Genomic DNA, 13,305 nt, shown 5'->3' with positions numbered 1-13,305 from the left:
CAGTAATTACCTATTTAAGGCATTTTTTTCTGTAGAAAAAAAGGGCACTTGAAGCTCTTTGGGGTTTGTTACTAAGGTTTAGGCTAGCTATGAAATTACAGGGTTCAGTGCCTCATTGAAGAACATATTATGATTGAAGCATATGTGTAGCTATTATTGTTATTTTCATGATTTTTGTACTTATAAAAGTAGTACTTTCTCACAGTAGAAAATTTGGAATAAAAAAGACAAGAAAATAAACATAATTCAGAGTTCTTGTTGTGGCTCAGTGGGTTAAGAACCCAAGTAGTATCCATGAGGAATGCGGGTTCCATCCCTAGCCTTGCTCAATGAGTTAAGGATCCAGCACTGCCTCAAGCTGCAGTGTAGGTTGCAGAGGTGGCTCAGACCCAGTGTTGCTGTGGTTGTGGCATAGGCTACCAGCTGCAGCTCCAATTTGATCCCTAGCCTGGGAACTTCTATGTGCTGCAGGTGAGGCCCTAAAAAACAAAAAAAGAAAATAAACATAATTCATAAAGTTATCATCTAGAGAGAACAATTAACTTATCTATGTTTTTCTCAATTACTTTAATATATATAGAATTAATCACATTTTTAGATCATGCTTATTCCTTATATGTTACACTGTGATTATTTTCTCCCATTTGGAAATATTCTTTGAAAAGATGATTTAATGGTTTATAATGTTCTAGCACATGATTATACCATAATTTATTTAATCACTTCTCTCTTGGACTGCAGGGTTGCTCCTAATTTTTTCTTGTATATGATGCTATAATGAGTATCTTTTGCAGATAAATATTTGCCTTAATCTCTGATTATTTCTTTGGGATTAACCCTTAGAAATTTGTTCAATCAAAGGCATCAATTCTTTAAATATTTTATTTCCTGCTATATTGCTTTTCAGAAAAACTTATGGTGATAGTAAAGTATTAAAATGTCTCTGTTGAGTGTTAGATTTTTTGCTTCTGTGACCACTTGTTAGATGAAAACTTTAGTTCTGAGATCATCACATTCATGTGTTTTATTCTTTCACGCTTTCTAGGTAATTTTTTTCCTTATTGCTTTGTAAGTGTTTTGCATTTATCTCTTTATTACAGATGTCAATAATTTATGTGATGCTGACTGTGATGGTAAAAGTGGGAAGGAATGAGGAAACCTTCAACAAAACAGGTTTTCCCATGAAATTTTCTCCGGGTTAGCGAAGTGTTAGTGTGTCATACATCCGGTAGTCAAAATCAATTTGATCTATAGTGCTGTGTAATATGGTACACTGACCTCTGCCCTTTGCTAATAGTAGGGAACAAAGAACCATCCTTTTACAGGCGGTCTCAGCAGCATATTAAGCCACTGCATTGTATGGGAGAGAATGATTGCTTCCTTCAGGTGATGGCGTAGGGCTCCCTCAGCAGGCATGGTTGAAAAATGAAGACCTTTCTAACTGTTGTTCTGATATCCAAGGCTCTTGGGAAGCCAGGTTGATAGCTGGTGAACAAGGCCATGCCATCCCAGCCTGGCTGTGGTGGGAACATAATTCCCCTTGAAGACTTCACCGCATGGAGGCAATTCTGCCCTTCTTCCTCTCCCCCTCCCTCTTGCTGTCTAGTCTCCTTTAAAATAGTTTGCAGATCTCATCCAAGACTACTGTGATGAAAATCAGTAAATAATCAAAAGGACTAGCCTCTACACCTCATTCTTTGTCATGGAACAGTTGGATGAGTCAGATGGAGAAGTCAAGCATCACCCCGTTAATGACACCTGAGGGCTCGCTGTCCTCGTTCACTGTGTCCTGGGAGGTTGAGCACCAGGAAAACCCAGAAAGTCTTCTTTCCACCTCTCCCTGAGAAATGACTTCACCTGCACTTTTTTTTTTTTTTTTTTTGTCCTTAATGGTGATGAAGGTGGAATAAGACCCACCTCTGAATTCTTGAGACCTAGCTGAAGTCAATGTGGGCCTCTAGTCCTGCATTTTTTCTGTTTGAAGTGACTGGAGCAGAGGCCTGGAGAGGGGAAACCAAATTTTCAGTACTGCGCTCCCTGTTCAGAATGAAGTTGACAACAATTACATAGATCTTCTCTGAGATGGTTTGCAGAATGAGAATGAATTTTTGACCTGGGTTTCTTGATGACTTCTCATGAGAAAGCAGGTACTTGGGAGTTCTTTTCCTGAGTATCTTGGCATCTGTTGGGCTCAAGATTCCATTCCAGTTTACAGGATCTGTCTTGAAGCCATGGATTTCAGGCAGAGTTTCTGGTGTGGCTCATGTCCAAGACAAGGTGATGTCACCCTTTTCTTTTTTCCCCTCACAAGTGCCTTTTGCGTACAGATGAGGTATCTTGTTTGTGAGCGAATGTCTCAAACCTCCTGGGTTTTTCTTCTGGACTTTACATACTTTTGAAAAATACAGATGTGTGTTGTGGTTTTCTCAACCTAGACATAGAGATTGGAGGTCAGTTGTAACTTTCAGACTTCAGGTTTAAATAACACTAAAGCCTCAGGATTCTCTGATAATAGACCATTAGCATTTGCTTTGCCCGTGCAAACTTACATACAGAAGTGTCATTCTAGACATGGAGCAAAAGATTCCAGGACCTCTTGTGTCATGCCCTAATTTGTCCAGAAAGCCCTCTAAAAGGACCTTGGTTATAAAGGCAAGTTGTTAAGTGGTGCCTAGGAATCCGTGGTTCTGTCAGAACAGTAAGCAAAATATTAGTGGTACATCTTGCTTTTCTGTGGGTGAGGTTGCTGGTCCAGTGAGGGGTTGAGACCCCAGGACCATTCTGTAACTCGAGCCTCTGCACATGGTCATCCAGGCCCGAGAGTTGATTGGTAGGGCCTCCTTTCTCCTAATATGCGTACCACCCAGTTCTTCTGAGTACATCGCCAGGTGTGCCCCCAGTCCTTTCTTTTTGATCCTCACCTGCTTTGTGTTTAGACCTTTCTCACTGTTTGGTGCAGAAGCCTTTCAGCTGGTCTCCTTGCCTGCTATTTCATCCCCTTGTAATGAGCCTGATCATGGATCTTCCTTATTTCTTTTTTTTTTTTTTTGGCATTTCTTGGGCCGCTCCCACGGCATATGGAGGATCCCAGGCTAGGGGTCGAATCGGAGCTGTAGCCACCAGCCTATGCCAGAGGCACAGCAACTCAGGATCCGAGCCGCGTCTGCAACCTACACCACAGCTCACGGCAACGCCAGATCGTTAACCCACTGAGCAAGGGCAGGGATCGAACCCACAACCTCATGGTTCCTAGTCGGATTCGTTAACCACTGCGCCACAACGGGAACTCCCCTTATTTCAATAACATATAGGTGATGGTAGTGGTGGTGACAAAGATGATGATGATTTTTGTCACCACCAATGGCAGTGGCTGACATTTATTGAGCCACTTATTCTATGTCAGGTACTATTGTAATTGTAATCTTTCTAACAGCCTCCTTATAAAAGGAGGTACTGCTATTATCCCCATTTTGTAGATAGTGAAACTGAGGGATGAAGAGGCTGTATGAGTTTTCCAAAGTCATACAGTTACAAATGGGGCCAGGGTTGGGGGGCAGATTGAGCCCCAGGGGCCGTTGTCCAGCTCCCTAGGAAATGTACTACTACGTTTCCTGTGGTTTGAGCCAGGAGTCCTTCCCTGGCTTTTCTTTTTTCTGTGAGCTTTCTAGGCTACAACTGGCCCAGATTTATTAATTTTCAAAACTCTGGCTCTTGGCTGTACTGGATCTTAGCTCATGCTCTTCCCTCTGTCTGGAAAATTCTCGCCCTGCTCCTGGGTCTCCCCCCTCTTAGACACACAGATCCCCTGTGGCATAGTGCCCATATGGATGAGAACATGGACATCACCTGGGATGCTTGATAAATGCAGATTCCCAAGTCCCAGCCCTTAATCAGAATCTAGCAGGTCTCAGGTAGGGCCAGGCCCCTGGTTACAGGTGACACTGGTGTACACAAGGGCAGAAACCTCTGTTGTGGATGGAGGATTGGGTACCAGGGTACTTGGCATACTCTGTCACAGTCATCTCTTTACTTCTGTGCTTGGTTGAAAAAGGGCACGGACAGTGTCTTTTATTTCTGAATCTTGTGTCCTTCTCCGGAATATAGCAGACATTCAGTTAAGACTGGGATGTTGTTTGAATCCTAATATCAGTGTGTCTCCTTTTAAAGACTGAAAAGAAAGAATGTAAGGAGTTATCTGGAAGCCTAGCAGTTAAGGATCCAACATTGTCACTGCTGTGACACAGGTTAGATCCCTGGCCCTGGAACTTCCTCATACTGTGGGCAGGTGCAGTCCAAATAAATAAAAGGAATGTAATGTCAAAACAGCTTTATTATGCAGAGAAAACAAAAGGTTTGCAAAAAAGAATCTCTCTTCTAATCCACAAAGCACTGAGCCACTTATAGAGTAACTTTAATGCCAGCCACTAGGACAGTTACTGGTTGCCAAGAGTGAATTCTCGTGAGCTTCGTTATAAGTAAGTGTACCAGTTAGATCATCTCCACCCAGATCCCCATGGGGCTTCCACACAGCATGTATAATGAAGAGGCGGGGCATACTCGGTGCACTGTGGTTGGCTGGCACCCAATTTATACTATGAGGTAATCAGTGTCAAATCCAATCAGCAATCACAGCAGAAGTAGGAGGTTTGGAAGGAGCAACAGAAAACCTCAAAAGTCGCCTAAGAGGGGAAAGAACAGAATCACGGTTGCAGCACCTGTCACTTACAGGGCACTTGGACTGTGTGTTTGGTGCTGAAGTGGGGACTCATATTAATACATAAGATTTTTGATCTTTACTGTGACCCTCTGGGTTAGGAATTGTCATCCCCATTTCATTCATGAACCATCTGAAGTTAAGAGTGGTTAAGTGGGGGAGTTTCTATCATGGCTCATTGGTAATGAACCCGACTAGTATCCATGAGGACACAGGTTCGATCCCTGGCCTCGATCAGTGGGTTAAGGATCCAGCATTGCTGTGAGCTGTGGTGTTGTAGGTTGTAGATGTGGCTCGGACCTGGTGTTGCTGTGGCTGTGGTGTAGGCTGGTGGCTATAGGCTATAGCTCCAATTTGACCCCTAGCCTGGGAAGTTCCATATGCCACGTGTGCAGCCCTGGGCGGGGTGGGGAAAGAGTGGTTAGGTTACATAGAGAGTTGGTGAGATTGAGATTTGAGGCTCCAGTGGACACGGTCCAGGGCACCAATTGAAGAAGCCGCAGTGGAGGGAATGGTCTTTTTGCCTACTTCCCTCCATGCTCTGTCTGGGTTTTGTTTTAATGATAAAGGTATTTTATATTAATAGTTAATAGCAAAAATCTTCGAACAGTGTACAGTGAGTAACATGAAAACCGGAAGTCCCTACCCTACAGCTCTACACTTTATCTACTCCCCATAATAGACACTGCTGATGAGCTTTTTAATGTCTTTTCCCTAAACTTTCTGGTGGTCTAGGAGGGGGAGGTAAGCCTTGATCATAATTTACATTGACCTCAGGTTTGGCTGATCTTTTACAGTAAAGGTATGAGGAGTGTGAGGATCAGAGAAGAAGACCTTCAGAGGGCAGAAGTTTTTTCCAGAATTGCTGCCTTGGTCAGAGGGTTCATGTGGGGTCACTGTAAAAAAAAAAAAGGTCTCTGGAAATTGACTTTTTCCTTTCGCCATTCTTGCAGAGCATCATGTTCAGATGAAGGTCATCAGGGGTTAAAACAAGCAAGTATTTGAAAAGAAGCTAGTGATGAGGCTTGCTGTCCCTCAGCTTGCCCCAGATACACACACACCCACACACCCACACACACCCTACGTGCCTTTTGTTTTGGTTGTTGCTTAGGTGATATGTTTTTGATACCTAATAGGTAAGTTGGTTGGAAGCTGGTAAACATGTAAAAATATCAGCCCAGTGATGATCATGAGTGGTTTCCCAGACTCTAAACTGTGGGCTTCCCCCTTCCTGATAGAGACGGTAGGCTGTTATTTCCTCTTCTACTCTTTCTTTAGGAAACCAATCTATATTTACTTAGGATGGGCTGGACTGTTGTTATTATAAATGAAGAGGCATGAGTTTGAATTGTTCTGAGATTCAGAATAGTCTAACCACAAGGGGTCATCCAGTCCAGTGGCTTTAAATTTTATGTTTTTAAGTTATAGAACCCTGTCCAAAAAAATTCTAACCTGGAAAACTAGTGTGTAAGGCAGATTAAGGTGGAAATGGTAGCCTGTGGTCATCCTGAGATTGTTACACGGAACTAAGTCTCAGTAGAGACTACATACAGCTTGAAAACCACTGATTTAGTCCAACTTCTTGATTCTGAAGATGTGGAAATTGAGGTTCAGTGTGCTAAAGTGACTTATCCAAGGTCACACAGCTTGTTATTTGGAGTGTTGAAAGGAGGAAAGATCTAAAAGATGTGGGCTGCACCTGCAGCACATGGAGGCAAGGGGTGGAGTCAGAACTACAGTTGCAGGCCTATGCCACAGCCACAGCAATGCCAGAACTGAGCCACATCTGCAACCTACACCACAATTTGTGGCAACACCAGATCCTTAACCCTCTGAGCTGGGCCAGGGATCAAACCTGCGTCTTCATGGACTCTAGTTGGGTTAACTCACTGAGCTGCAGTGGGCACTTAGACACACTTAGCCAAGACTCTTGTTCCTTCACCAGACTTGCCTGAGATAATAAGATAAAAATTAAATCATAATAGCAGTTGTGGCACAAAATGTTTTCCAACTAAGTAGAGTTTTAGGAACTCCTTCCCCTAGACACTTCTTCCAGCCTGTTCTGTTGGTAGTCAGCATAACATACTGCAGCAAGCCTGGAGAGCACACACTCCTAGAATCGGATCCTGGGGCGAGCATCCTGTGTTCCTTCCCATCTCCCTGGCTTCCTGTGTAACCTTGGACAAGCTGTCTGATTTCTCTGTTTCATTTTCTCATCTGAAAAACTTGCCAACTTCATAAGCTAGAAGTGAGTCTGGAATGAGATGCTGTATAGACGCATTTGTCAGGCGTGGAATGGGTGCTTCATGGGGGCTGGGTGCTGGTCTTGTGGTCATGGTGACAGCAGTGGTGGCGGTGGTTCCAGTTGTGCTAACAGTTGAGGTAGAAGTGATGACTGCCCAGCGGTTTTGGCATCATCCTGCTCATTTTCTGATGCTTGATACCCTGTCTGTACCACAGCTTGATGTTCCAAACTTCCCCTTGGTGAAATAGGAAAATGCTGTCACCGTCACTCAGCTAGGAGGACTGTTCATAAATATCCATTTTTGACCTTTGTTGGTTGCCTCTTATCTTCCCTCGACTCACTGGTACTCATGTCTGCTTCTGGCAGAGTCCCAGGAGTGGAGTCAGGGCTCTGTTAATATATGTTGATCTGAGCAGTACTGCTGTCCTATCAGAAGGAGAGACTAATCTGGGTGACTCTGGCACCTGCCCCCCCACCCCCGAACTTAGACCCTAATGACCAAGCCCTGTGCTCCCTCCCCTTGAACTTGCACCTTAATTTTCTTTCACCAGCTCCCGTACCTTGATCTTTGGATCTCTCCTCATCTTCATTTCTCCTCCAGGAAGGTTCCTGGTCATTCTCTCAGGTAGTCACCCTAGTACCTGCCTCTCCCTGGATGAACACTCAGGACAGGCCCAGGCATGCCTTTCTTGTCCCAGCTGGGAGCATTGTCCCAGATTCAGAGACCTCACCCTCAACCCCCACTTACTGTGAGCTATTCAGGGGCTATACACTGAGGTCAATCAGTGATTAGAGGAAGAATGCGGATGTTCCATTGTAGTGAGTGCCTGGCTCTTTATTGCTCTTCTATAATAGCTGGAATCATAGTTGCCAAGGGGCATGAAAACAAGAGAAGGCAGTCAGCAGAGTGTTTTGTATTCTCTATACTGTGGGATTGTGTGTGTGTGAGCGTGCATGCACCTCCATGGCATACTGGGAGCCTGCTCTCGAGATAACAGAGATATCAGGCCTGAGCTTTTTTTTAGCGATAGCTAGGTGGCTGGAAATAGAAAATGGGTTCCTATAGCTAAAAAAATACTCTTTTCAAATACCATCTCAAACAGTGCTTCTCAGAGCGTGATTCCTTGATCAGAAGCATCAGCATCACTGAGCATTTGTTAGAGATGCATATTTGGCCATCCCATGTTAGACCTACTAGATCTTTGGGGGTCTTTGGGGTTTGGGACCCAGCCATCTGTATTTTAACTCCACCCCCAGACAACTCTGATATACTAAAGTCTGAGGACCACCGCCCTAGAAACAGATTCCTGCTCCACCACCCAGGCCATAGCTGTGGTTAGGAAGGGGTTCCTGGGGTCTTTAGACCTGGATGAGGTTCTGGCTCTTGATTCATCTTTCTTTTGCAGCTTAGGGTGTCCAGATAAGGAAGTAGGTGCATCTGGTTAGATATTCTTTAGGGAATAGCATCTATTGTTTATGGATGAGTGACAAAGAATTAACTAGTACATTCTTCTAAGCCAGAATGTTAAAAATATTTACTCAGACTAGAATATAACTGAGCAAATTCTGTTGGGTTTTTTTGTTTAAGGAGATGTGTTATACCTTCCATTAAGATGCATTTTATGGGTTATATATACTGCATATACACGAACAGTTTTTTTCATTGACTTTTGATTTCTATTTTTGAATATATTGTATAGTCCTGTTACTACTAAACTTTTCTTTGTATCACACTTTTCTCTCAAAGAATTTCATGGCATACTTATTGAGCTATCTAATAAAAACCACTATACTCTTAAGCATTTTATAATACCCTGTATAGACTTTAGAAATATCCTGGAAGTTGCAAAATAAGGGTTAATAATAGTAGTGTATAACTACTAAAGGATAATTCTCAAATTGGATAGAAATAAATCATCCACTATAGATAATTAGGTAAGTGAGCATTTGGGGACTGGATACATAGAAGGCCTTTCTATGATTTTAAGAATCCACAGTGTGAAACCTGGATCCCCAGTTCTTATAATTTGACCAGATTTGAGCTATATCCTTGTTAGCAACCCTTGATGAGTAGATTTGCCTAGCTCTTGGTAGATAATCCACATAAAGTCATCCTTTCAGTATACTTCTGGCTAAAAGCTTTCAGTTTCCCAAGGAAATGATAGGAACTCTGGAACTTGTAGTCAGGAAACCTGAAATTGAATCAGGATTTTACTGAAATTTGTGACTTTGGGCAACTCTCTGTTGACTTACTGGTCTTTAATTTAATTTAATTTAATTTATTTTTTTATTTTATTATTATTATTATTTTTTTTTTGTCTTTTTGCTATTTCTTGGGCTCCTCCTGCGGCATATGGAGGTTCCCAGGCTAGGGGTTGAATCGGAGCTGTAGCCACCGGCCTACACCAGGGCCACAGCAACTCGGGATCCGAGCCGCATCTGCAACCTACACCACAGCTCACAGCAACGCCGGATCCTTAACCCACTGAGCAAGGCCAGGGATCGAACCCGCAACCTCATGGTTCCTAGTCGGATTCGTTAACCACTGCGCCACGACGGGAACTCCTGGTCTTTAATTTTAATTTTGTGTTTTTGAGTTTTTGTTTTAGTCTGTAAGAAGATATGTGTTGATTTAGATGAACAATGCCTGTATTGTTTCCACTGAAATCAGAATATAAATAAGATGCAAACTAAATTTTCTAGCTAGATTTTGCTAGTCTGAACAAACTTTATATGCCTTTAATAATTTTTATTGTAATCTTTTCAGAATCTGATTGTTCTTAGGAAAAAAAAATATGGCAGAGTAATTCCTCTGAATTAATAATAGGAAAGATGATCTTTAAAGTTAGAATATGAGTTTCCAGTTGGTTTTGTTAAAAACGTCATTGGTTCTGAGTAATAGAAACTCGTCTCAGTATGTTTCCCCAGTAAACATGTTGAAAATGTTACTGCTTTGTTTGTGAAGTTTGCATAAACTGGGTTATTAACCGACATTTTTGCTTTTTCATTTCAATTATGTATACTTTTCTTTTTGTATTTTTAAAATGAGAAGTATAATCTTATTTTTTCTTTCAGTGATCCATACGTGAAACTTTCATTGTATGTAGCAGATGAGAATAGAGAACTTGCTTTGGTACAGACAAAAACAATTAAAAAGGTAAGTATCCAGCCTTAATTAAACTTCATTTGTCATAATTTAATCTGATTAAATTATGTCTTGGGGCTCTGTAGAAGTTTATTTTTAAGATGGTAATATTCTTATTTTAAGCATCTCTCATGATTAAAATCTATAAATTCATCAGAGACCAAACTTTTCAGTATTAACCTAAGGTACCCGTTTTGGCTTTTAGTTAAATGACTATAAAAACAGTATTAAAATAAGCGTTATTAGAAGCAGCAATTTTTTTCCCTACAAAGAATAAAGCAAAATAGGATTTGTTCTTGTTGGCTTGTTAGTTTATGGAAAAAAAATTAAAGCAATTGAAAATATGTTTAAAGAAATAGAGTGGCTTGCGGATTTGGTAGGCGCAAAGGGAATGGTTTAATTTATAACAGGTATTACCAAAGGAAGCAAAATACTTGCTTAGCTATAGGAAAACAAATAAAAAATATTAGCAATAAGCCTATATATTTATGTCTGTATGTTTCACTTTTCTAAATTTTACATGCATGATTTCATTAAAGATTTGTTTCCATAATTATATCTTAATTCATCTGTCTCCATGTTTTCATATATATATATATATATATATATATATATATATATATATAAAACATTAAAATATTTATTCCATATTGGGGGCACTTATTGACGATGCATGTTTTCTAAGTTCCATTTTTCTCTGTCCTTCACTCTTATTTGTGGATTACTATTCTTTTTCCCTCCCCACCTTTGGAGGGTAAACAGCCCAACACTGTGATAAGCAGTTCCTGGAGAGCATGACGGCTTTTAAAAAATGGTTTACTCTCCTGCTGTCTTGCAGACGCCCGGGTTCTGCAGCCAGGTCATTTTTTGTCAGGAACAGTTATGTAGTGTGTCTTCCACCTGGCGTTCTGACCGGCATTAAAAATCAGTTTTGCAAACAGGAGCCGGTATTTTGATTAGTGGGGAGGATTCCTGGGAAGGACGGAGGCCATTGTTCCCTGTTGGGCGCTGTCACCGGGTTCGGTTTTCAGCGGGGCCTTGCAGGGAAGGCAGCCGGGGACCTGGTTGCCTGCTGGACGCGGAGGGAGCAGAGAACCAAAGCCACCCCGGCCCGGCGGGGACACTGAAATGTGTTTCCTTCCGAGCGGAGGCCCTCCCCCATCCTCTCCATCGTAGGGGTGCCGCTCTGTGGCTGGGGCTGCGCTGTCTGCCTTGCTCGGCAGCCAGCCTTCTGGTTAGTATTTCTGGGCTGCGCTTGGGTTTAAGAACTGTTTTCATCGTTCTCTCCTCGATCTCTCCTTGTGGCCGGATGCCTGGTCCTTCATGCGTTTTGTGGTCTCAGGTGGCTGTTTCCTTCCCTCGCCTGTTCTTTGCCTCTACCCTTCTGCTGGTCCCTGGATCGCTACAGCCCTGGGCAGGCGGGGGTCTGGCACTCCCCACCCACTCACCCCGCCGCCCCTCTTCCTCCTCCTTCCCCCACCCCTCACTCATTACCATCCCCGGTTCCATTCGGAGCTAGAAATATGAAACCCTTTTATTTAAGGCTGGGGTCACCCTTGAGTTGTGGGTGGCGAAAGTGCTGATTGTTTTTAAAATGCTAAAATTCTGTGTTTATTTTTTTATGGTGCTTTGTATTATTATTTTGCTATAATTGTCTTGCACTAATTTTTAAAAGAAATAGATTGATAACAGAAAATATTCTAACTAAAAAATATCTGTTGTCATCGGTGAGGTCATGATATTTGGGTCTCAGATTTTTACATATAGTTTTGAGAGGTGTGAGATGTGTTTAAGAGTATTATGCATGTTCAAATGCACACACATGTGTATATGTATTTTTCCGTAGTATGTTTCATCTTAGTTTCAAAGAATGTTTGACAGTCCATGTCTTACCCAAGGATGAAAGTATCTTTTCCATGTCCTTGTGAGATGTATATTTAAATAGATTGATATGGAGATGGATGGATGGGTGGATGGATGATGAATGGAGAGGAAGACTGAAGGCTAGCTAGCTGAATATTTTTAAAGCTGGTTATTCTGGGGGAAAAAATGGACTTTTGGTTTATAACTGGCAGAGTTTTTTCATGTTACATAAGCTGATCAATATTGTTCTTTATAAAGTATTCTACAGATTTCAGTATTTATATAAATAGTGAACACTCTGACCCTCTGTCACCTGCTTCATTGCTGTCCAGAAAAGATTTGTAGTTTGGCTGAGGGAAGTAAACAAAGTTCATTTCCTTCTTGATAGAATAATCATATCAATGTTAATTTCTTGAAGAATATCTTTATGTTTTCATGATGATGGCTCTTTATAGGTCCCCAACATTATTCCTTCTGGTTGATAGGAAAGTTATGGTTTTCTTATCTATGAATCATCTGTTTCATAAATGTATCCCTTCCCCATCTAGTTTGGTTTATAGAATAGTCTCAAATAATTGAATAAATGCTTCTTTTATTGCCATTTTGAAAATCTCGGCTATTTTTTCAGTGGAAAAAAAAGTTTAAGCAAATATGTGGACTGCATTGTACTAGGAACTGTTAATGTTTCAAAGACTGTAAAAGAAATTACAAGATGATTTCTCTTCCAGACGCTGAACCCAAAGTGGAATGAAGAATTTTATTTTAGAGTAAGTTTTTCTTTTTCTTTTTTTTTTGATAATGATTGTTATTAAGAATAACCATATTGATATATTATCACAACAGACTCCTAAGAGTGAAATCCATTACTTTTTTATTATGAAATTCCTTTTAATACAAGAAATAATTGGTTAGCTTCCTGATGTGTCCCATGTTTTCAAAGACTGTGACTAGTGGTAACAAAATCTGGACTTATTTCACTGGGGGATGTTTAAGGGAAACAAAAAGAAGTTTATCCAAATATGATATTTTAGCTTTTCTATTCAAATTTTTCTTTTAAAAAAAAAGATAAACTATAACTAAAACAGTAGCTTAATTATTTCGGTAAGACATGAGCCCAATAGAAGCAACATGATTAAAAAGATTAAAAATTACCAATCATATTCCAGTTGGTAAGGAAAATTTTTATAATTCAGACATTCAGTATGAGTGTATGTGTGTAATATAAAACCACCTCTGGAGTTTAAGTATCACCAAATCGAGTAAAATTTCCTCAACCTTTTATATTTAATATCTAGAAGAGCTATATGTAGATATGACAATTCTGTGAATTAATGGAGA

At 41.0% G+C, this 13,305-nt stretch overlaps 1 protein-coding gene across 7 annotated transcripts in view; it reads left to right on the top strand.

Moving 5' to 3' along the window:
• Positions 1-13,305, top strand: part of NEDD4L (NEDD4 like E3 ubiquitin protein ligase) — a 370,570-nt gene that overhangs the window by 204,076 nt on the left and 153,189 nt on the right. For 6 of the 7 annotated variants that reach the window (XM_047767057.1, XM_047767056.1, XM_047767058.1 and 3 more), the window contains 2 exons: positions 10,035-10,116; positions 12,696-12,734. In XM_047767057.1, coding sequence (XP_047623013.1) covers positions 10,035-10,116; positions 12,696-12,734 — 121 coding nt within the window. Of the gene's footprint in view, positions 1-10,034; positions 10,117-11,069; positions 11,339-12,695; positions 12,735-13,305 lie in introns of those variants that run through there. The other variant, XM_047767063.1, reaches the window with a different exon arrangement.

This window comes from Phacochoerus africanus, chromosome 2 (assembly GCF_016906955.1).
Source record: "Phacochoerus africanus isolate WHEZ1 chromosome 2, ROS_Pafr_v1, whole genome shotgun sequence".
Lineage (NCBI taxonomy): Eukaryota > Metazoa > Chordata > Mammalia > Artiodactyla > Suidae > Phacochoerus > Phacochoerus africanus.
This window is presented reverse-complemented; position numbering and strand designations above follow the sequence as displayed.